We start from the raw sequence: 21,495 nt of genomic DNA, 5'->3' as shown, positions 1-21,495 counted from the left end.
CTATCACAGGATTTTTATCAAAATGGCAACACTACCTAAAATGAGTCAAGCAGGAAATTCATCTTTTTCATTTGTGGTTGTCTCAACAATTTGATTAAAGAAATGAAGACACAAATTCTTTATAACTACACATTAAAGTAAAAATCCCTTATGTGGTTCACCTTTTGGCAGCAAGTTAGCTTTTGCCACAAACAGAGTAAGAATAGAAGAGCAGGATTTTGACAAAAGATCCCGTCAAGCTGTGTACTTTTCCTCACATCTCAGACCTGTTGTTCTCAAACAAAAAGCTGAATTCTCCAACACTAGTTATTTGTAAAGGTATTTCAGATACAAAAGAAAACAAAGAGGGTTTCCTTCCTTTCCAACACAGGTTTCTATCTGTAGAAGGTCACTGTACCACAGAAGGATCTGGGAAGCTCCTAAAATGCAGGAAGATATGTGTATTGTTGTGATTTGTTAAAAATGGATGCCATGCATCTTGCATGCACTTGTACTTACACTGTACACCTCTCTCTCCTGGTGCCACAGAAATCTGTGTTTTGCAGGCTCACATGCACTGCACTGAGGTTACAGGAGCTGCTTTAAAACATTCTCTGCATATTCACTGCTCCCTAAGCCCAGAGGTGGCACCACCGTTAGTGAAAAGCTGAACTGCACCAGAAAGGAGCATTACCTCAGAAAATAAACCAAAACACCACCCACCACAGATGAGCCAAAAGCCCAAATTCTGAACAGAACCACTAACCCAGCAGCTGCAAACTCAGCCTCAGCTCTGCAAACAGGCACTGCCCAAACACCTGCAGGTGATCAAAGCGTCCACCTGAGCACATCAGTGACTTATGGAATGCCCAGATTTGAAACCTGGCCCCAAGGTGGACAGCCAAAGAACTTGCCTCTGTTCCCAGGCACAGGAAATGCAAACACTCTTAGCAGTAAAACAAAATGTAACAAAGTTAAAATGTACTGTATTGTCACACTAGATGTATCACAGTGTAGGATTAAATACTCCATGGCAATTCTCAAGTTAAAATCCCTTAAACTCAACACAAATACAGCTGGCAAATCTGAACTGCCTGTTGCTACAGGTCATGCACCCAGCACTGCTGCACCTTCCCAAATGTTTCCCTGTGTGGTTTGTTACAAAGCACACATATGAAAAAGGAAGGGAAAAAAGAAAAGGAAAAAAAAATCAACCAGCCAAACAACAACCCCCTAAATGTGAGAACATTTAACCCCAGGGCCTTTTTGCATTGAATAAAATTTTTCCTTTAGTTTAGTTATTTGTCATAGAGAAGAGATCAAGTCACTTATGACTATTAGGGAACACAGGGGAAATTATCCATGCTGAAATATATGCTAATAAAGGAACTCAAATTTTTCCAAGAGAGCACTGCAGGAAACAAAATTTGCAAAGAATTGACTTACAAACAGGAAGCCGCCTTCCACCCCTCAGCCTTCAAAAGGTTTTCAGCCACATGCCTGGGAATATTAAAGACATCATTGCTCAACATTTGTTGACAGATTCTGAGCTTCACCAAATTTAGTTGTTACCAATGTTAATTCAATGTGAAAGACAAGGCAGTAATGCATGCAGTGCTCCCATTATGTATATCAATCTTTAATATTCAATTTGAGTTCCTAATTGCCTCGCTATCAATGTTCCAACCCACAGCAAATCCCTCCATGCCTCTGTAATCCACTGTTTGCCTGAGAAGGCTTTGCTTTTACAAACCTTCAGAAAGAAGAGCTCTCTACACCATCTGTAGACAGAGATACTGTGCAGAGATCTACAGGGCCTTGTGCCAGTAAAGAGACTCCAACAGTGCTTTAAAAACTTTTAAAGTTTGCCTTATGGAAAAGCATAGAGGAATATGCTCTTTGTGATATCCCTGAACATTTATTAATTATAAGGAATGTGAACTGCATTATGTGCATGTCCATACTCCTTCCATTGTACACTCACAGGCAAATGAACTCTTAAGGGCAGGGGAGGAGGAATAGGAGAAAGAAGGAAAAAAATTGAAAATGTTCTGTGATGAGTTGGAAGTGTAATATCTGAGACAGACACTGCCAGAGGACTGAATTCCCCACCAGCAGGGAAATACACTGGATCATCTAACAGGCATTTCCAGCTCTAACTTCTGTGATTAATAATTTACAATCCACTGAAAAAAAATTTAATTATTCCTGTACAGCAAGAAAAAATCCTCTCTGGAATATGATCCATTTCTTCAGTTCAAAGTGAAATTATTTTAGAGATTTATATACCCCTCCAAAAATAAAACAAAAACCCTAAGCAAGTAGTAAGACACACGTTTTCCTGAAAAAAGTCATAATCTCTTCCACAATGCCCATTAAAATCATTACAAACTCCACTTGTGTTTAATCAATCTAATCACAACATTGAGAAGCAATTTATGACTATTTACAAAATAATTAGGCTAGCCACTTAATATGTTATCTTACATTCCAGAAAAGCAAGGGAATAGCAAACACCATCATCTGTGAGTGACCACCTTACGTGTATATTCACAGTGCCCTTGTTCCCACCATGTTCCAGTATTTTAAACAGTTAAATTTAGATTAATTGGGGTTAGGTTTGACACATTCTTCCTCTTCAATACTGAGAGCTGCATCACCCCTGTGCCAAATGATGAATCCCTGCATGGCATCCTGCTCTGCAGCTCCTCAAGCTGGGCTTGCAGAGCGCTGAACAGCCTGGCCTGTTTGACTGGCTGTTAATTGGCCTCCAGGAAAGCCAGGCTGCAAAATGAGAGTCTCTACGAACTGTAAGGCTGGAGAATATTTGTTTACCTCAATTGCACATTAGGAGCTGTTTCCAACAATAGACGTGTTTTTTATTACTCCTTAAAACTATTTTTAAATGGCTACAACCCTCTTAAAAAGTCTCCCAGGGGTATGAGGAATTAAGCTAGAATAAGCATGACAAGTATATAAACTAGGCAATTTTATCAGGCTGTAAATCAGCATTACCATTTCAACCCTGTATTTATTCTTGTCTGAGCTAAGACAATAACAACTACACCTAGCATAAAAATGACTTTGAATATCAGCAATCAAAGATGATTAAACATTACATAGCAGGTTTAAACACAGTGAAACCTCCATAAAATTGCTCTGTGCAAAATGAAGAGAGGAAGCACACCTGTATTACACTTTGATTTGAGTGTAGCAAATTACTTTGTCAATCACATCATGTAATTTACTTCTGTGCCATACACAATGGAAAGATCAATACTGATGAGAAACTCATTTGCAGTGTGCTCACACTGGCAAATTTGGGTGAACTACACTGTACTGAGTCTGCCAGACCAGCCAGTGTATGAATGGAATTATTTCAACATAGAAATGACAAAATTTGATTGACAAAGCAAATAATGTATTACACACCAGAATCCTGTTTTGAAACCATTTCCCCTTCAAGATTCCTGCACGATATTTTTAGTTGGTGGGGGGGGGAGTGTAATTATTTCTAAATCACAGTATTGATTTTCCTGCCTTCTATCAAACTTCTGTATGCCTTAGCTGCACTGCTTCTATTTTGTTTCTGTACAGAAATTCTTGCTATTCTTCAGCTGTTCACACAGCTCTGGTTTATACATCTGCCCACGAGCACAAGTTTGTGAGCACAGGTACAGCCTGTGCGTAACACGCTGCCAGCACAGCAACATCCAAGTGCTGAAATTGCTTCTGTGAAGTCCTGGATATTCTGGGCTGCTGGCTTTTTTGAAGCACTCCCATATTTTTTGCAAGGAAAATGATAAAGAACTACACAGACTTCAAAGAAAATTGAAACAAAAAGTGACAAGAACAAAGGTCTGATTTGGGATCTCAAATGTTGCAGTATCCTTTTCCCAATTAATGGTGACAGGATATTTTTCAAGATGCAGGTACCCAACTCCCATAGCCTCCTCACAGGATCAGTGTGCCAGTAAATTTTAAGAGGCATTTCAGTGTAACTGGCTGGTTAGTTCACAGAAGTTACCAAAATATTTGACTGTTATAAGGAGTTTTGCCTGCTGGCATAAAAAGCTTAGAAAATCAAAGCTGCACCCAGCTTCCCAAGGAGCAGGGCCTTGAAGCACAGCTGAGCAGCCACAACCCAAGTTGTGTGATCTTGGGTAGCTCAACTCCTGTGTGATCAAAATGTCCATCTTTATACAACTTAAAGAAAAAAGAGCATTTCCTGCCCATCTTCCCCAAAGACTTCAATGAAAATCACTCATTTCTGGCATTGATCCTCCCTCCCAGTCTCCCCTTCTCCATTCTCCAAGTGAGCTCCTGTGCAAACATCCTCCCCAGCAACAACACACCTGCAGTGACCTCCCAGCACCTATTGCAGGTTCTTATTTACAGTCACTCTGGAAACCTTCCTGTACCTCTGCCAGGTGAGCCCCTTCCTGCTCCTGTCACCAAAACTTTCCTGTCCAAGTCCCTCTGCACTTTCTCAAGACACTTGACACTCTCACCTGTTCAAAGCCAGGCTGAATCCACTCTGGTCTCTGCTTCTGTTCTCTGCCACACTCCTCTGTTCTAATTCCCCCAAATTTCAACTTTTGTCTTCATCTCTCTTCCACTAAGAATTCATTTTTTCTCCTTCTCTCCATTTAAGTCACTCCAGGAAACCCACTGCTCCCACCAGTGTTTTTCAGTGTGAAGATCACCAGGCCTTGTAGCAGCTGGGAAGCCAGGGAGGCAGAGATGTACTTCAAAACAATTTGTATTTGCTCCAGGCCTATGCACTCTGACTGCAAAGGAAGCAATTTGGGGTAAAAGCCAACTTGGAGCAAGATTTGTGCCCTCTTGTAGGGGTGAACAACAGTGAACAGCACTGATGTCCACAACACACTATTTTAAGACTTTTTAGTGAAGAAGAATTGCAATTTCCTTCCACTCTGCCCGAATCTCCACTAACACCAGAGCTGGCACCTGTGTCAGTGGTTTCAGCACTGTCTCAGAGTGAGGCCTCCAAAACAGCCCCATCTGGATTGCACATCCCTCTGGTCCATTTTTATATCAGAATGCCACAGTGGCCTTGCACAGGTTATTTAACAGCCTAATAAAACAGAGTCACTTCCTTCAGATCCTGTTGCTTTTTGAAACTCAGTGGATACGATGAGCAGGTGCCCTGTTTATTAACCAAGGATAAAACTGTCACCCCAACAAAGAGGTGGCACAGTAACTCCCCTTACTGAGCCTCTCCCTCAGTAACTCCCCAGCCTTTCCCTCAGGTAGGTGCTCAGGCAGATGAACATCACAATGTTCAGATCAATGTCCCAGCCCAGCCTCTCTGTTCCAGGAAATTCTTGCATGGTATCAAGTCCCTGTAGTGACTGCCAATTACAGAAGATGTCATTTCATACACAACTTCTGCACAGCTTTGTCAACTCAGCTATGGGCAGCAGAACCAGCCCAGTGCCATCGATTCTGCAGGATCATCCACCCCAGGTGTGCACAGAGAGGTGACAAGCAGAGGGTTACCAGAAACACTGGTACAAAGGTCTGTAAAGTGCAATGTGTTTTTGTGCAAAAGGGAAGGTGTTTTATGGAAGTTTAACAGGCAGACAAAAGACACAGAAGGGACACATCTGTGGGAAGCACATGAGTAAATCCCACTAAAAATAACCAACATTTGAAAGTCTCATTACTTCATGTTTACCTCTTGTTTCAACGACTCTGACACGGAGATCCCATCAGTTGTTGTTTGTCAGAGGGGAATACGAGGGAGAGACTGTGACAGATCACAGTCACAAAGAACTGCTCAGTTAAAAAGAGAATCAAGAATCCTTACCCTTGTTCTGTCCTCAATTTCATAGATGCGAAGCTGCATGGGAACATTAAAGCTATGCAGGATATTTCCACCAAACACCAGAGAATCTACTGGAGTATAAACCGCGTGAATCCACCCTAGAGAGGAAAGCAGAGAACTGAGAATGCCTCGTGCTATGCAGCATTACAGAGCAATTTCAAATCAAATTTTAACAACCCTCTGCATCCCACTGTGCTGGGGATGAGAGGTTCAAGCAGTGAAAGGTTAAATGGGATGCTCACAGCCACACTTCAGGACTAGTCACAGCAGAAGGGCACCTTGTGACGTGCAGTCTTACAACCCCCTGTAAATCCGTTCTATTTATTCCCCCAACACTTGCAGTGTTTACTGAGCACACGCAACTTTGTGACTCAACCACGTCCATGACTAAGAAGTAAACTCAGTCTGTTCTGTGCACTTGGCTCTCAGACTGGCACCTCCAGCATGGCTGCAAACCATCTCAGCAGTGGTGGTGGGCCAAGGGCTGTGGAACTGGACTGAAGCACACCAAACCTCCTTCACACTGCACACAACACACCTTCAGAGGTAAAAGATTGCAAATTATTACCAGCCCTCCTTAGGGGGTGAAAGTTTCATCACCCACGATCAACTTCCTGAATAACCAAGAAATCATTTTCACTGCAAGCCTCAAGTTAAGGGATTTAACATTTCTGATACTGGAGCTGATGAGACTGTTCTGACCCAATCCTACAAGGGACTGAATTAATTTAGCAGGCTCCAAAGAATCTTCTGTCACAATGAAAATCCAGGCACAGCAATTCAGGCAGCCACACACCAGCTCTTCTGCCTCTGCATTGTTTGCTTGGTCTGTCAGGAGCTGAAGCTCTGGCTATGCAAGACTGTAGCCTCTGATCTCTGCAGTGAAAAAGGAATTGATCCTGCTAATGATCTGGGACCCACAGAGACCTGACACTTTTTTTCCTCTTCTTTTTAATGAAAAGCATTACAATTTATAAACCAGCAGACAGCAAAGCAACATGGGGGGCAGTCAATTTTCTCCTGACTGTGCAGTACTTTCCATTAAAGCTGTGGCAGCTTTCCCTCACTTCCAGATCAGTGAGGGAGCAGGGAAATGCCATTCAGCCTAGAGGGTTTTCCAGCCAGCAGCCACAAAAGTGCTCCTCCACAACAATTTTTCAGCCATAAAGGCCTGCAAAGCTCTGTCTGGGAAGTCCTTGAGCCACAGCAGATGGCAGGACTGGGGCTCTCGTTTAAGGGCAGGTTGGTAGGAGAGTGATAGGAAGGAAAAGAAATCAGCACTAGAATTTTCTCCCTGGAAACACAAGCCCATCACTCTGGATATATTTTTCTGAATGGTAGAGGCTGGAGGGGACCTCTGGAGGTCCAACCCCATGACCACCAAGAGGCAGCTGCACAGAACTGTGTCCAGATGGCTCCATGGCATCTCCTGGGATGAAGACTCCACAGCCCCTCTGGGCAACCTGCTCCAGGTTTCAGTCAGTTCAGAGCTCTGACTGCACACACTACATGTGATGCATATAAAACCATCAGGTGGCTCATGGCTCTGGCAGCTCTCAGAATTATTCCATCTTTCCTTCTCTGGTCAGCATCATTTCAGTTACAGAGATCCAGCCTGTTTATTACTTCCAAATCCAGAACAATCAACTAGAGAGGATTTTTTTTTTTAATCTAAGGGTAGGGTGGCAACTACACACCTCAACATTATAAATACTTCACAGCTGGAGTAGTTCAGCAGCTCACATGAAATACATCAGTCTGTACTAAGAGCAAACTACTACAAAAATTCATGATCCTCATCCCAGTCTTTGGGAGGGAAAACAGATCCAAGGTCAAGGAAATTGGGGCCACTGCTTTCACTGGGTAAACAAAGATTTCTGTGGTTGGGGGTAAGACTGGAATCCAAATGCTGAGGCAAATCTGGGTCCCCAAACTCATTGGCTGGGTGCTGAAACACAGGGTTGGTCTGCGTGACAATCCACTTTAATTGTCAGGTTTAGAGATGAACAGACTGAAAGTTGAAAAAGTGAAATGACTTTCACGGCCCCACCAGTGAGTGGTGGCAGAAGACAGCTCAGAACCAGGCAGTGACCAGCAGAACACTGAGGAGCCCTCAGCACCCTTCCCACAGCAGCTCTCTCAGCACTGTGTCAATGTCCAACCTTAGTGCAGCTGTTATTTTAGTGAAATTATCAACATCATTCAAAATACAATCTGCCATCAAATATTTACAATTTGATTATTAGGAATAACTGGGCTGATTCTTGTCCTATTTGAAAGGTTAAAAGGAGATATCCCCTCATTTAATAATCAATAAAATTAAATCCCATCAATGCAGTTGTTCTTTGGGTGGGTGCTTCCACTGAAACCACACAGTAGCCTTCTCCTACAAACTGTATTTCCTCAGTGAACATTTCACACTGGAGGGCAGCTGGTTTCATTGTTTCCTGGTCTTTCCTGGTCTCTCAACAAACCCTTCTTGACTTCTCAATGCTACCCCTATGAGATGCTGAGGGTTTCTGTGTTAATAACTGCTAGACTTGTTTGGTAGTAGCCCAATATTTTTGGGAGAAGTGTGGAAAGATCCATCACTGGCTTGAGCCAGTGCTCTAACAAATGGTGTTCCAGACATGACAAACCCTGCACAGAAAGAATAATCAACACAAATATTATTTCAAGCATCCATTCTTGCAGAGCTGGTACAGTGCAAACTGAAAATCTTCTGTAAAGTATCTGAAACAACCTCTGGCTCTGTGGAGAAGGTCTTTAATTCCCTACTTGCATTTATAATCCAGGACTAAATATCTTACAAGCAATTAGTACCTTCATCTCCCAGCTGCTGAATTAACTGAACACTAGGTCCTTCAAGCTGCAAGTATTTCTAATAACAAGACTGAAAATATTGCTGTTAATGACACAGTTGTCAGTAGCAAAACCCTTTAAAACACAGCAATAAAATCCATCAGGATTGGGAAAAGAAAAATAAACGAGAGACCAAGCAACAAAGTCATCCTATAAAGTCCTGGGAAGTTCCTAGCCCTGCCAGGGCAGGGATGATTTCCAGGCACAGCTCTGAGATGGGCACAGATGATGCCTGTGGGTGCCCTCAGTGCTGGGGATTCCCAGATTTCCTGCAGTCCATGTGCTCCCACAGGCAGCATCCAGCTCAGCCCCTCTGCAGGACACAGCCCTGTCAGAGGAGTCACCTGCACATAAAATAGATTTTGGTCACTCAGCTGTGCAGCATTTCAGTCACACTGCATCCCAAAATAGCTCCCACTTGCCTGAGGAACGTACGTGCATAATTGGAACTGCAGAGACACGAGCACCAAGAGGTGGATTCCAGGGACACAGGACAAGGTTACACAAAAAAGATGGGAAAACTGACAAGGTACAAAATCCCAGCAAGATTGGCACAGATGTTACAGAGGAAAAAAGCCAACATGAAAATCTCTTGTTCTAATACTAACCAGGCTGTGTGTGGAGAAAAACTGGAGGTCAGCACCAGAAAAGTAGAAGTAGGAGGAAAGAGAGATGAGCAGAAAACAGGAAACAGTTTCCATCAGGGTAATGTATTGTGGAAATGAGCTCTGAGGAAAGAGAAGCTTGGATGGCACATTCAATCCATTCCCACAGCTTAGCTACAGAACGACTCAGAAATAAACTGAGGAGGATGAATGTTCATTGTGACCATTTGCAAACAAAACCACCCATCTTGTTCAGCTCCCCAATTACCAGGGTTTTTAAAGGAGAAGACAAACCCCCAGAGCAGGAGGTGCTGCACGTATGAGGAAGACAAAAGGGCAGCCAAGGGATTTGCTTTAATGCCATCCATCACACCCCTGCCTCACCTTCACCTGTGCTGTTACATTTTGCTGGATGCACTGAGGGTCTGTTGACATTTCAGATCATGTCACCTGTGCTGAACAGCCTGTCATGCCTGCTCCTGTGTGTCTGACTGCCCACTCTCACAGCACAAACCTCCCATACAGCCCCGACACCTCTGGAGTGACTTCATCAGTTCTGTCCTCAGTGACTGCTCTGTGCTGCTCACACAAACCCAGCTCCTGCTGCACAATCTTCTGTGTTCAATGGCTTCATGTGAGCCAGGAGATAACACCTCACCTCTTGGGAACTGTCTCACAAACGGAGAAAAATGCCAAAAATTTCACTTTATCCTTAATGCTAAAAAAAGCAATGGAATAATATCAGAACAACTGGAATAAGGACTGAAAAAATCAGAAGTCAGTGGAACGAGAAATCGTTAATTTTTGTCTGAAAGCCACAAACAAAAGCACCTGCTAAATATTACCTCAAGCTACAATTAAATCCTACAGATGAGAGGAGGACATTGACTGTGTGGCTTTGAGGACCAGCCATGAGCCAGGAAGATTCTTGCCAGTGGGTGACCATTTATTCCCCAAGCAGTGCCAGTGACATGAGGTGGAACCAGCTCCAGTCCTGCCCAGCACAGCTCAGCCACGTGGGATAAATGGATTTGGGAGCACAGACACTGCAGTCACTGCTCACAGCCCTCATGTCAAGCCTCAATAAGAAGACCATCCACTTAAGGTTTTTCTGAAGTTGATGGTTTTTATTTCAGCTCCTGGCAATCAATAAGTGCTTTTTCCTTCCCAAAACAATCCCAGTGTATGAAGCCAAGCCAAGACTGAGCAGGAATTCTCTTCAGGAGACTCAGAAATGCTCTCAGCTGATTTACAGTTATGAATTATTCCACCACTCCTAAGATACACTTGAATATTTAGATGTTATCATTTCTAGTAAATCAAGAAGGTAAAATTAACAGTAACAAACACTTTTTCTGAACAGTTAAAAGAAAGATATGATCTCATTATCTTCTGAATTTTATAAAACAAGTATTATTAAATATTGCAAACTTGTTAGAAGATTTCAGTGGGCTGCAAATTCCTACTCAAGGATGCAATCATCCATCTGAGAATAATGAAAAAGAATATTAACTTATAAAGCTATGGGGCAAACAGCCTACAAGCTCCAAGCCAAAACCATGCTGCATCTGTTTCCATTAGTAACTGAACTGATATTTTGCCTTGTGATATTGAAGTTGCCACACATTTCTCTGCAATTCTACAGCAACTTGGGGTGGAAAAGATGAAATATATATGTCTCAAAAATAAAAAGTGACTAAAGAGGTAACCTGAGAGTGGGCACTGCCAGCAAATCAAATCTCAGAAGAACAATGACTGCATCATAGCAGTGCCCACAACCAAATCTATCAAGGAAAGATCATGTTTACATTTTTAAAGTGAAGTATTTACTAATTCTGCCCCAGTAGTACAAGTAATACAGCAACTCTCAATCTTAAATTGTTTTTAAGAATGAGGCAGAGATTGGCATTAGGAACAGAAACAAAAATCCAGCATCACGCTGTCACCTTCCATCTGAAAGCCAACACTCAGAGCAAAAAGCCTCTCCCCTCTGATCCCCCCACAACCTTCTTCACGTGGTCCCTGAGGCTCCAGGCACGGAGATTCCATTAATGTCAGTGGAAGCTCCCAGAATGGGAGAAGCTAAACAGGAACCAAACCCAGGCAGGCAGCTCTGCAGCCCTAGCACAACACCCTGCAAAAAATGTACCAGCCACAATTTAATAGCCTGTCATTCTCCTGCTGGAAGGGCTCTGTGCCACCTTCTGGCCCCATCACACAATAATCCATCAAACTCTCACTGGCACAGCAGAGGTGACCCAGGACCACACACTCCTAATAGGCAAAATGCCACTGATAACCACTGAGACAGCATCTGAAACACCCTGAATCCCTGCAAATAGCTGCCTGCAGTCCACACAGAACATCTCTTTCTGTCCACTCGCCTTCCCAAAAACATCCATCTGAGAAAGGTCATTATTTCTGCATTTGACTGGAGACAGGAGCACTCTCAGGTAACCACAATAATTAAGAGAGACTCTAACAGCATGTTTCCATGCCAAAGGCCCTCAAGTGCAGTACAGAGAACATAAGAAAAATAAAGTAAAACAAACAGCTTACTCTTCAGTGGAACACTGCCAGCTCCCAGGTGAAACACAACTGTTATGAAATTGCATGCAGCAACATGAGAAGTTTGAAGAAGAACCAGAAAGGAACATCACTCAGTTGACAGCAGGTCACCCTGTCTGGAGTTTGATCACAGGAATGTTGAATAAATCAGCACTGCAGAAAATGCTGGAAAATGCACCTTGGCCCATAACAACTCACTGTGCTGATGATACTGAGCTCAATTCCTCCCTGATACCACAGCTGGGGTCGTGCTCTCAGTGCTCTGCAGGGTTACAAACACCAGCAGAAATCTGCTGGTTTAAACTTAATCCTGAAAGGATGAGGGCAGTGATGGAGAGGAAAACACCCTGAGGCCCTGGTGAGCACTGTAATTATGCCTTCCCTGAGAATGATCCCCATTCTTGTCCAAGTGATTTCTACTTTTGGGGATTTACTGGATCTACTGCTGATCCCAGATTCTCAGACAAACCTTCCATTTCCCAGCACACTGTGATTTCACTCCCTCACTTGTCTTCTTAAAGTCTTCTCTACCTACTTCACCCTCACAGTGCTATGGTAAAACAGCATTTCTAGGACTACTCCCAGAAATTACTTGAAAGCAGAAGCAGAGCAGGATATTTCATGGGAAAGGTCCCTTGCTGAAATGTTCCCCATTCACAGCCCAGCTGAGCACTAATTCCTCTACACTTTCTGTGAGCAAACCTGTAATTAGAAGGTATTTCCTCATGGATGAGTTGAGGCTGGTCAAGGGTTTATCAGGCTCAGTTGAAAATACAGGACACGCTGGTTTTACAGACATCCATAAACAGAATTTAAACACCAAGAACACTTCTAAAGCACATAAAAACCACTTTCAAACATTAACTAACATGATATGTGCACAAACCAGAGCAAAGAGGTCACAGGAATTGACCTGCTTTACACAGCTGTGCTCAATTCACTGACCTGGAACAGCCTTTAATTAGGCATTTCCATACTCTTAAAACAAAGGCAGAAATAATGCCCTTTCACACAAATAAGAGATTTGCAAATAAGTTTTCCAAACAACATACAGCAGAGCAAAAATCCATGAATCTATGAGGTGCTTAGAGAGAAATTATTCATAAATGCTTTTCAAATCTGGCATGGAGCCTAAAATGTCTGAGGTATTGGCATTTATGTACTTGGGGCTTTCCTAAGAAAACAGACACTCCAGTCAAAAACCCGTTTGGAATCACTTTGTGTCAGCCACCATGTTACAGCTGTGTCCTGTCCAAGCTCCCACAACCTGCAGGGTTCCAGCTGCTGAACATGACTGAACTGACACACAGAAACTCTTACTTGTAGGAGGCTTTTCACAGGAGGATGGAGATAAATAGAGGATGCAGTAATGGGATCTAAGCAAACAGCACAGCCACACTCAAACACCCAGTTCAAACAGTAACAGCACAGTCTGACCTGTTTCAAGGCAAGATCTAATTCCTCTAACAGATTAACTCCTCCACCCTTTAAGTCATTTTGCCTGTCATCTCCCAGGCTGATTCTTACCAAATACTTAGAAATGTGCACATTTGTGGCCTTCAATTGATCCTACCACCACTACCCAGATGAGAAGAACACTGTCCCTGTCTCCGCATGACCTGCATTCTCTCTGTTTCTAGGGTTAAAAAATAATAATCCTATCTCTACAGAGTAATTAATTCCAACTGAAAAATTACCAGCCTGCCTTTGTGTCATGTAGAAAGTCTACCTGTATTTACTTCCCTGGTAAGATCCAATAGACAGAGGCAATGTGTTAAATTATTATAAACAAACTTACAGTCCCATAATAGTCACAGAAAGCAAAGTCTGATATAATCTTAAGTGAGGGATGTTACACATTCCACCATCCTTAATCCAATTTAGGCAGGAGCAGACAGGGCTGAAGCATCAGCCTCCAAATCTACAACTACTTGGTGGCTTTGCAGGATGAGCCTGGACCATGCAGCACAGCTACTGAGGTGGGCAGCAGTGTAAAACTGAGGTGCCTGGGCTGCTGGAAGATGTCCAGATTCAGCACCTCTGAACAGTGAGAACAATGAAGCTGTTTCCCCAAGAAGCAACCTGAGGGAGCACAGCACCTGCTCTGCCATGGACTGGAATCTCTCCTGAGTTCCACCAGGACCCACCTCTGGCTACAGATAGAGGCAAAGAGGCAAGTTACTGAACTGCAGGTGAAGCCTGCCAGAAGAGATCACAAAGAGAGAAAACTGTCTTTCCCAGAAAGCCAACAGCAGCAGTCAGTGCAGCTCTGATGAGAAGTGGTGAACTGACAGCTCCAGAGGCCCAACTCCCCTCTCCTTTCTCCCACTACACACAGGATCACTGCACACACCTCCTCACAGTACATCTCCCATCAGTCTTAATTTCTGGAAAATGAAGTACATTTAGTCCCTGGCCTTTCTTGTGCCACAGCAAAAAAGGAAGTCAGTATGGGGTTTGGGTGTGAAGAATTGTTTTACACAGAGCTGTTAGTAAAGCACAATCCCAGTCATTCCAGGTTAGTTAACAGGGATACCTGAAGGAATGAAGAAGGTGTAGCCTTGTTTCAGCTCAATTCTTTGGCATCGTTCCACCCTGTCTCCCAGAAAGATATCACTTTGCTTTCCTGAGAGAACCCATTCTTCATAAAGTTCTAGATTCTGCAGAGTAGGTGGAATCAGCCAGAAGATCTAAAAACAAAATGAAGATTTAATTATTACCAGCAGTCAACAAAAAGAAACAGCTGAGAGACTCTACCAAGGCTACAGTGTGTCAGGCAAATGAGCTCCTTTCTGCATGGAACACTTGTTTTCCAGGTGTTGTACACAGAGGCACACACAGACAGCAGCAGCAATTAGCCCACGTGCTGGAAGTGCCTGGGTAACTGTCACTTGTCATCTCTCCTCCAGAAATATCTTACTCAGGAGCTGCCTGTGCTTTACCTGCAGCTCAGAGCAGTGTGTTGGTACAGACAGGAACAGGAGCTGCACCATGACTGACTGCAGCTCCCACCACACACTGGCCACACTACAACTGGGAAAAACATCCTGAACCAGGAAAGATGGCAACGCAGCTCCACATGCTGTGTATTTTAAGGCTTCTGTACCCTTTAATGTTTCAGTTCTGGCTTATTGTGCTGTACACACAAAGAAACGTGGAATCTCTAAAAGGAACCAAAGCTTTAGCTACAGAGTCTTGTGAGGGCACTCTGACCCAACAAGGGTACACACAGCCACATCTCCCTGCAAGATCCTTCTGGACCACAGCAACAGCGAGCCCAAAATCGCCACCACCAGCAAATAACACATTTGGGATTTCAAATAAATCACTTGTTTGTTTCATAACAGTGACTGGTGTCCTTCTAGTTCAGTAAACTCTATGTGTATCAACAAAGCTGCTGAAATAGTCTGGCTGATCCCCTCAAGGAAAAAAAAAAAAAAAAAAAAAAAAAAGAGAGAAAGAAAAGGGGAAAAAAGAAAAGAAAGCAACCCCTCCTCTCTAAGAGGCGTAGAGAAATAAAACTAAATATCAAAAAAGGTTCACCTACCTTCCCCCCACGGAAAACGTGATACCACACTGAAGTGCCACCAAAATCAATATGAAAATCAGTGAAGCATCCTTTCACACTCATCAAACAGTACCTGCAAGTAGATGAAGGACAAAAATGAATCAGTCTGAAACAGTATTTTTCACATCTTAATTTGCAGAGGTTAACTGCCTGTGCAATGCTGCTTCCACCAATTAAGTTTCTGCATTTACAGCACAGGAATTTGTCTCATGAAGGTAATGAGGTTTCTGCTGAAAAATACGTCTCTCCATGTTTGAGTTTGCTGTTCATACAAGAGGAATTAAAGCTTCCAGAGTTAGGGAACAGAAAAACATTAAAAGTTAGGCTGTTCAGAAATATTTCCTATGGCACTGCCTGTCCCTGGGGTGATCTGTTTAATGCTCTCCTTCATCACTTCAGAGATACAACCTTCAGCAGAAGTTGTACACAAATTGCTGCAAAGTTTTGAAAAATCTAATTTGCTTATAAATCCTCCTGAATGTTCTTTACCTACTTGCCACTCATGCCATTTTTGCAAGGATTAGGGGACAGAAACCTCATTTGGCAAACTAACTCCTTTTTGTTCACATTTCTAGGCATTCTGCATCAAAACACATAAAGGACCCAGCTGGCAGCCACACTAACTATCAAATCCACTATTTTTTACGCCGTCTTGATACAGGATTTGAACAATTTAAAGTCTGCATTGCTGGAAAAGACACAAGAGCTGTGGTCTGGCTGCAGGAATCTCCAGCCTGCAGCCACCATCTGTAACTAATGGCCGAATCACAGCCGCCCTCCTCACTGTAGGCACCTTTGCAAACGCAGGAAACACACACCACTTAACCCACTAACCTCTTTTCCTTGTTCCGGTCTCCGTTTCATGGCTTTTTTTTTTTTTTTTTTTTTTTTGGTTTGCTTTGGTTTTTAAGGGGAGTTATGGAAACACTACCGGAAGGGGATTTGTTAAAAAAAAAAAATAAAAAATAAAAAAAAGGGAAAGGATTAAAAAAAAAAAAAAAAAAGGTTTGATTTAAGTGTGTCTTTTCCTGCTCACATTCAGGTAGGAGAAGCTCAGCAGTATGCAGCCGGCGTGCAGAAGTCCCTGTAGATGATAGGCTGGGAAGGACCTTACCATGTGTCTGCAGCAGGCTGGCAAATCACAGCCACTCTGGGTCCATAAGAGCCGCTGCCTAGCAACCACATCCCGAGCCGGAGTTGACAGAATGATACGCAATGCTGTCATGAAGACAGTCAATTTGTGGGCTTCAAAAAAGGTCCTGCGCCTTCATCTCACAATTAAAACCTCTCCTTGTGCAATTACACGTCTCTCCTCTTGCCCACTCTGGAATTTTTTAAATTTTTTTTTTTTTAATCCTTCAGAAGCAGGAAGAATCTTCTGCTGCCCCTGGGGTATTTCAGATGCTTCAAAAATCACAGCTAGCCAAGAAGCTGTCTACACTCTCAATATGCTCCATTTCAAAATATGAGTCCTTCCCTCCCAAACACTTTTTTTAAAAAATTCTCCTTTTATGTTTTCTCTACCAAGATGTTGTTGATTACAAGTCAGATAGAATTTAAAAACAATAAAAGAAGCCCAGAAAGGAAGTTGCCTTTCTTTCAGCCAAACTGCAAAAAGTCACAGATTGAATAATTATTGCTCATTAGGAAAAAAAAATCAGCATAGAAATTCTCAGCTTGTAAGCACTGCTGAGTGTTAGAGGTTCATGTTGTTTTAAAGTAAAAAATTCAAATCCTTATGGAGTCAATTATTTTCAGTTTCCAGAAGGCCAGATATAAAATACATCACACTAACAACAAAAAATTTCTAGACAGTGCAACCTATCAACAATCACCCCCTGAATTAAGATATTCTGGAAGAGCAAACATGGCCTGGGCATTAGCTGGTTTTAGCTGTTCCTCAGTAGTCAATAATCTAAACCTGAAGCAGGCAAACTGTTTATGTTCAGAGAGGTAATAACAGGATTGAATCCTGTCAAATCAAAGCGCTTAAAATTTAGTTTTGTGAGGAAACACCAAAGCAGGTATAACTGTGAACACACAACTCTTTCTTTTCCTTGTTTTTCCTCATTTTCCCCTCTGTTTTCCTGAAACTCCTCTAAACACAATTTCCACTTCAATAAAGGTGATTTTAGTGAAAGAGTCACTTATGGCAATTAATAAAAACCTGCAAAGCATTTGGAAAAATAAAGTGTTTTTCTTTCCATCCACAAACAAGCCATGCCTTAATTTATGCTGTTAATCTCCCAGGCCTGCTTTTGTCCAAGCCCAACAGCTCCCGGCCGGCTGAGGAGCCTGCGGGAGGATCTTCCGCCATCCAGCTCCCTCGCTGGCTGCCAGAGTCTGGCACAATGCCTTTGCATTGACCTCTGCAGCTTCCTCTCCCGATGTACACCGCAGTCACATGGTCCCAGCGCACTCCATGCCACTGCTCATCTCGGGCACCAGCCCCGGCCAGCGGCTCCTCATCGCCAACAGCTGCTAATTTGGGGAACCACTCAACTTTTCAGGGTTTTCCATAACAACGGTGGGGAAAAAATAAATAAATGAAAAAAAAAAAAAGGGGGGGGGGCGGGAGCACTAACACAGCATCTACTCTGAAAGAAATCTAGGAAATACATCCCACTGTGTGCTGTGGCCATGGCGCTCTGGGCCAGGACAGGTACAGCGGTTCCAGGAGCACAATCCCATATCAGGCATGGGGAGACAGCCTGACCAGAGTTACACCCTGAAAACACAAGCAACCCAAAAGATGCCCCAAGTTGAATATTTTCACAACTGCTACCACATCCAACCCCTGCACACTCCACTTTATCTCCCTGCACAGCCTCAGTCAGGGTTTTAAAACACGCAGCTGCTTGTAATCGGTTTGGGGGGAGCTTCCCTTCCCGAATGAAGAGTTTGGTTTGTGTTCTCCACAAGCCTGAAATTTGTCCAGTTAACGTATTGTTATTTTGGAGGAAAGATTTATGATGTGGAAAAAAATGGGAACTTCCCCCTCCCACCCCCCCCTCAAAAAAAAAAAAAAAAAAAAAAGAGAAAAAAAAACCAAAACGAAAAAAAAAACCCCACAAACATCTGGGGAAATTTCTTAGAGAAATGATGCGAAGAAATATGGAGTAACCTGCAAACTCACGAGGAAGAACAAACACAGAGATCCAAAAAAAGAGAGAGACATGATACAAATGAAGCTAAACCACTAAGCAAACACAGCGAGCTGGTAACACAGGAACAACATAGACACCGCTCCATAAACCAGCGCAGAGCCCACACTCCCAGGCAAACCCACAATGCACTCGCCACGCATCGCTACAAACCCGCAAGCAAACAGAGAAACAAAGACAGCGAGAGCCGCGCCGGGATGCGAAGGCAGCGGCGGGCAGGGCAGCAGCGGCAGCGTTCATGCACATGGGCCCGGCGAGACGCGAGCGGACGCACAGGCAGCGGCGGCAGCAGCGTTACCCCGAGCTCAGCTCCTTCTCCCCCGCAATAGGCACCGCGCACCATACGGCTCTATTCCCTCTGGCATTGCGAGGGCTCCCCTGCCACTGAGCTCAGCCCATAAACCACTCCCAAACCCCAGCAGAGGCTTCTGTTTTTTGTTCGGGCCAATGAGAAAAGTATAGCTCACTCTTCCTTCCTCCCAGGAGCAGCGCCGGCTGGTTGAAATCCCCGAGCCTGAAACCGAATACCACAGACCCATGAGCCAACTGCAAGTGCCAGCGCGGGGAAAGGCGCGGGCCTGGCTGCCCATCCCCGGGCGGGAGCGCCGCTCCGGGCGTCGGGGGCGAGCGGCCCTCGGCAGCATCCCGGCCCCGCGGGGGCCCTTGTGCCGGGCCTGCGAGCGGGGAACAAAGGCTACCTCGGGGCGCCTCGGCCCGCACCGACAGCGCTCCCACACTGGGGCCCTGCAACTGGAAGCCACCAATTGCGCCGCAAGACAAAAGAAACCATTGTCACCCGGCAGGCACCGGCCCGGCTGCCGCCCCCACCCTCGCCTCACCGGGCAGCCACCGGCCCCGCCGCTGGGGGAGGGCCCGGCTGCCCCGCGGGGATGAGGGATGAGCCCCAGCATCCCCTCACGCAGGGCCCCGGCTTCCCTCGGGGTGAGCCCTGGCTGCTCTGCGGGGATGAACCCGGCTTCCCTCAAGGATCACCCCGCTCCCCCGTTAGGGATGCGAGCCCCGGTTCCCCGCAGAACCCCAGTACCGGAGCAGCCCTGCCCGAGGAAGGCCGCTCGGAGCCGGCCGGAGCGGGCCCTGCGCCCTGCCGGGACCAACCTTCGCCCCGTGCCCGTCCCGAGGAGCGGTACCGAGCGCTCCCAGCCCGGGGGAACGAACCAACTCGTCACACACGGTGCTCACCACACCCCGCGCACTTCAAACGCACATGAAAGGCCCGGCTCCTGCCCCGAGGGGGTTACGGTCCGAGCCAGCCACACACACAAACAACACCGAGATAACAGGAGCCAGTTTTCCGCCATGCACCGCAGTTTGTGAAGTGCCTGCAAATCACACTCTCAGACCACACTGGCACCAAAGCAAGCGACAACACTTCCCTCGTCGCACCCTTGCCTGGTCCCAGCCCCAGTGGAACACCAAGGGTATGAGGGGTGGGCTCGGATTTTTAAATTTTTTTCCCATCACAGTGAACTGAACCAAGCCAACAACTCACTGCGAGCCAGGCCTGTCTGCCCCTGGAACAGCACTTTGGTGTCTGTGAGAGCACAACTCATTTCTTCATCCTGTGACAAGGCTGTTCAGCTCCAGGGCCACCACAAACTGTTGTAAACACTGGTGGTTATTTGAGTTACATGTGTGATGCTGCTCCTCCAAGTTCTACCTGAAGGAGGATTTGAGAACTCATGCACTGATCTGAAGATATCACATTTTATTTACTTTGCTAGCTTGGAAAGTCTTAACGAACATGCACTTATTGGTGTAAATTTTTTTGCAGAATTCTATTTATAGAGGTTTTGTATCAAAAGCAATCCACAAATGGCATACAAAGTGCAGACAAGTCTCTCACATGTACAAACCAGTGCCAGGTTGCCTTGTGGGACCTGCAAGCTCCCTCGGTTCCCTGTCTCCAGAGGCACCCTCAGCTTCTAATTAGACCACAGCTCAGCGGAGCATTTTAGCATCTGCTTAAATCCATCCCTACTTAGTAAAGGAATGAATAGAAAGGAACGGATGGCTGAACAACAGCCTGGGAGAGGGAGAATGGGGCTGAGGACATGCTAACAGAGCAGCATTCCTTTGAGAACAGGTAGATGTTTCACACAACATACCCCATCCTTAACTGAAGGCCAGCATCATTATAGAGACCTGTTACAGCAGTGCTTAGATATTTAAAGTAATAGAAAGAATTTTGAAGGTAAAAAGGATGTTGCAGTGACCAAAGCCTTCATTTTCATTTGTTCCACAGCACAAATATTACCAAGTTCTTAGAAATTCCTGGTACTGTTTCATGTCCTGAACTGTAGCTATTCACTGCCACTGCCTTGCAAATAATCTTGCAAGGCTACAAACACAAAACCCAATAAAGAGGATAATAATTTCAGCAGGGCTCTCTCTTTTGATAAATGAAAAATCAAATTAGTACTACTTTTTTTTTTTTTTTTTTTTTTTTTTTTTTTTTTTTTTTTTTTGGGTTGACTCAGCTGTATCCAGATTGCTTCAGTTCTGGATGAATTTAAACAGAAAAACAAATCTCAGCCTGTTGTGAGCTACCTGAAAATGGTGTTGGTGATATAACAAGCTTCTGCCTCTAAAAGCTGATGTTAAAATATCATTGCCTTTTTCTGCTAGCTCTTGGTTACACTGCATCTCCCCACTCTCATCCAGGATCCCATGTCTGCAGGAACTTTTCTCAGGAACTGCACCCTGAGACGTGAAAGAGGGGACTTAAACTATTGCCCCACTTAATTCAGTCCTCTAAGGCTCCTGAGGTAAGCAGCCATTACCTACAGGCAGAACCATAACTTTATTACCCAGAATTTTGGAAGGAGTGAACGGTGCAGGTCCAGGCGCGGGGCAGGGCGCTCTGGTACCCGAGGCAGC

At 44.5% G+C, this 21,495-nt stretch overlaps 1 protein-coding gene across 8 annotated transcripts in view; it reads right to left on the bottom strand.

The window, feature by feature from the left end:
* Positions 1-21,495, bottom strand: part of KDM2B (lysine demethylase 2B) — a 103,923-nt gene that overhangs the window by 53,489 nt on the left and 28,939 nt on the right. For 4 of the 8 annotated variants that reach the window (XM_063173068.1, XM_063173065.1, XM_063173066.1 and 1 more), the window contains exons 7-9: positions 15,413-15,506; positions 14,402-14,555; positions 5,813-5,928 (exon numbers count right to left, since the gene is read on the bottom strand). In XM_063173068.1, coding sequence (XP_063029138.1) covers positions 5,813-5,928; positions 14,402-14,555; positions 15,413-15,506 — 364 coding nt within the window. The other 4 variants (XM_063173072.1, XM_063173069.1, XM_063173070.1 and 1 more) reach the window with 4 other exon arrangements.

This window comes from Melospiza melodia, chromosome 20, assembly GCF_035770615.1.
Source record: "Melospiza melodia melodia isolate bMelMel2 chromosome 20, bMelMel2.pri, whole genome shotgun sequence".
Classification (NCBI taxonomy): domain Eukaryota; kingdom Metazoa; phylum Chordata; class Aves; order Passeriformes; family Passerellidae; genus Melospiza; species Melospiza melodia.
This window is presented reverse-complemented; position numbering and strand designations above follow the sequence as displayed.